This window comes from Montipora foliosa, chromosome 4 (genome assembly GCF_036669935.1).
Source record: "Montipora foliosa isolate CH-2021 chromosome 4, ASM3666993v2, whole genome shotgun sequence".
Taxonomy (NCBI): domain Eukaryota; kingdom Metazoa; phylum Cnidaria; class Anthozoa; order Scleractinia; family Acroporidae; genus Montipora; species Montipora foliosa.
In genome coordinates this window covers 16,940,424-16,942,923 of record NC_090872.1, presented here as the reverse complement: position 1 = coordinate 16,942,923, position 2,500 = coordinate 16,940,424, and the positions used below count along the sequence as shown (strand labels likewise).

The 2,500-nt window shown below is 43.2% G+C and overlaps 1 protein-coding gene across 1 annotated transcript in view; it reads left to right on the top strand.

The window, feature by feature from the left end:
- LOC138000057 (coiled-coil domain-containing protein 22 homolog) overlaps positions 1 to 2,500 on the top strand; it is a 20,725-nt gene that overhangs the window by 10,231 nt on the left and 7,994 nt on the right. Inside the window, exons 8-9 of the mRNA XM_068846197.1 lie at positions 1,781 to 1,854; positions 2,181 to 2,249. Coding sequence (XP_068702298.1) covers positions 1,781 to 1,854; positions 2,181 to 2,249 — 143 coding nt within the window. The remainder of the gene's footprint in view (positions 1 to 1,780; positions 1,855 to 2,180; positions 2,250 to 2,500) is intronic.

The following is a 2,500-nucleotide window of genomic DNA, read 5'->3' as shown; positions in this document are numbered from 1 at the left end:
ATGCGTACGTCCCTCGTACGGGGATTTTCCCAAGAGTTTTACAATGAAAGCGCGCGCGGGGCCCTACGGGCCATATAGAAGTGAAAGAAGCTCTTTCATGTTTTATTTTCGTTGTTAGAAAATACATTATTGAGAGTTGCAAGTTCGTTCAATTTCGCCTCCATGATGCTCAGTTCGTTTTTTTCCTTTTTGCTGCTTCTTGCTTGTTGCAGATTTTCTCTGGTTGAGGTTCGTTCTGGATAGAGATCGGCTGGTCGCTGTTCGGAACTTCTCGGCATTTTTGCGCCTAGTCTGGTCTGAGAACATTTGGTCCATCTGTTTCTTGAGACTAGCAATGGTCTCGGAGACTGCGTTTGAGTTATTTTTCCTGCTGCCGGATCAGCAGCTGAGGCCGGAGTTCTTGTTCTGCTTTTTGGCAGATTTTGTTGAATGCGGCAGTGAAGTGTTCGTCATTTCTGTCATTTCTGACTAAAGAAGGCCTTGGCCAGTACTGGCGACCAACTGGACAGGATTTTTTTTTGTCGGCGAATTATTTAAGTACTGACAGCGATCGTAGGATTTTTGCGTGTTTGGTTTCGACTGAAGCAATTCTGTTCCTCAGCTGGTTGAAAGCCGCGGTCTGTTTTGGACTCTTGGGGCTGGTAGTGGCTGCAAGGAAAGTATTGGAAAGATTAATGATGGTGCCTGGCTGTCTCTCATTTCTGCAAGAATTGCTCCGAGTACATCATCGTTCACGTTGGCCATGGTGTTTCTGATAGGTTCGCTGCAGTCAGCAGAGATCGCTGTATCAGGTTGCAAGATCGGTTTCGAAATACAGAGTGGATTCCTTCTTCAGTTGCGTGCTCTAATCGTTGCTCAAGAGCAGATTTTCAGGCTTCTCTACGCAATTGCTAAAATTACGTTCATAATTGTGAGGATCATAGCTTCACTTGATTATATAGTTTCAATGAGTTACATGAATCATAGTACTCGGCGCTTATTAGAACCACGCTCGTATCCGCAAACTATTTTTTTCTTTCTTTTGTCGAGTGTTTCCAAAAGGGGGTCCAGTTTGGGGGGCCCACTTTTTGTACCGTCCCTGCTCAAGACCTATTAAAATCTCCCTCTCCAGGCACGAACAATTGTGAAATTACCGCAAGCGTAATTGAATATCTTCCTTCCCCTTGGCAGCATTTCTACAATTTAGGTCAACTAGTTTTAGGTTTATGAAGTAGACATACTCGGTAAAGTGTTACTCAAGAAATGGCAGAGAAGAGAGACCCTAGGAACGAGGTTGCCTGCGTCCTACAAACGATTACGTAGCCGAGAATCTTAAGTACACAAAACTTTTTCCTCACAGCTTAGAAACCTATTGCGACCTTCACTTACAAACCGGATCGTAACGCGCAAATCACCAGTCACTATCCTTACAACCAATCACATTACTTTTCCACTACCAACCGCAACATATATAAGAGCATCACAACATTCGTTTGAATTTCAAACCGTCACTTGTCTCTGAAGATGACTTCCGCTGAGGGTTGTCGAAACGTCAGTCACTACCAACAGTCCTTCTCAGGACTACTTTCACCCAGATGATCAAATTCCACTGAGGTATGTAACTCCTGGGTCCAAACCATTTTCCAACTCCTATTTCTATTGTCCTCGGAGGTACTTTGACTCACTAAGTTGGACATACTTTGCATGAACTTGGAATAGTTTTACAGGGAATTTTTAAGCAGTTCACGACACACTCATTGTCAGTTTTCATTTAACCCTGGTTTGTGTTATTGTCGTTTAGACAGGGGCTCTGCAACAACTGTCCCATCCAAAGGGTCTCGGTTTACTCGCACCGAGCAGCTTCAATTTGCCCAGGTAATCTACAATCATGGACAAAAGTGTTGGGAAGGTAGCATCATTAGAGATGACCCCCCCTCCGCCTTATCAATGTTGGATTTTCCGCGAAACAAAATGGTGACTTATCTTCCAACATTGAATATGGGGGAGGGGGGTGGGGGGCATGCTCTTTTCCAAATAGGACAGCCAATAGTTAGAATAATTGAATTAGGTGATGCGCGCAACCTTCCCAACAACTTTTGACCGCGATTGTAGGAAACGAAGAACTGTTGTTACCATTGATTGGTTTATATTTTACCATAGTTGTTTCAAGAGTTCATACTTTATATGGTTTATTTCATCAGGATGAAAAGAAGGCAGTGGCAATGGTCGGATTAAGTGATGAGGGACCAGCAAAGGCTGATACAGAGGAGGTAAAAATACTTAACTTTGTAACCGTAGATGAGTCATCAAGTTCAAACGTCCTTCGTCCTTGTGGATGGTTTAACCTCAAGGGTTATTCTTGGTTTCCTGGGCTACAACAAAAATCAGGTTTGGAAATCATGTCATCAACATTTGGTGATCATGTATTATTGACTGGCCCTAGTTGTTCAAAGGCCGGATAACTTTATCCGCAGTGGATGATGATAAGTCACAATCCAGACTATACTGTAGAATATACTTC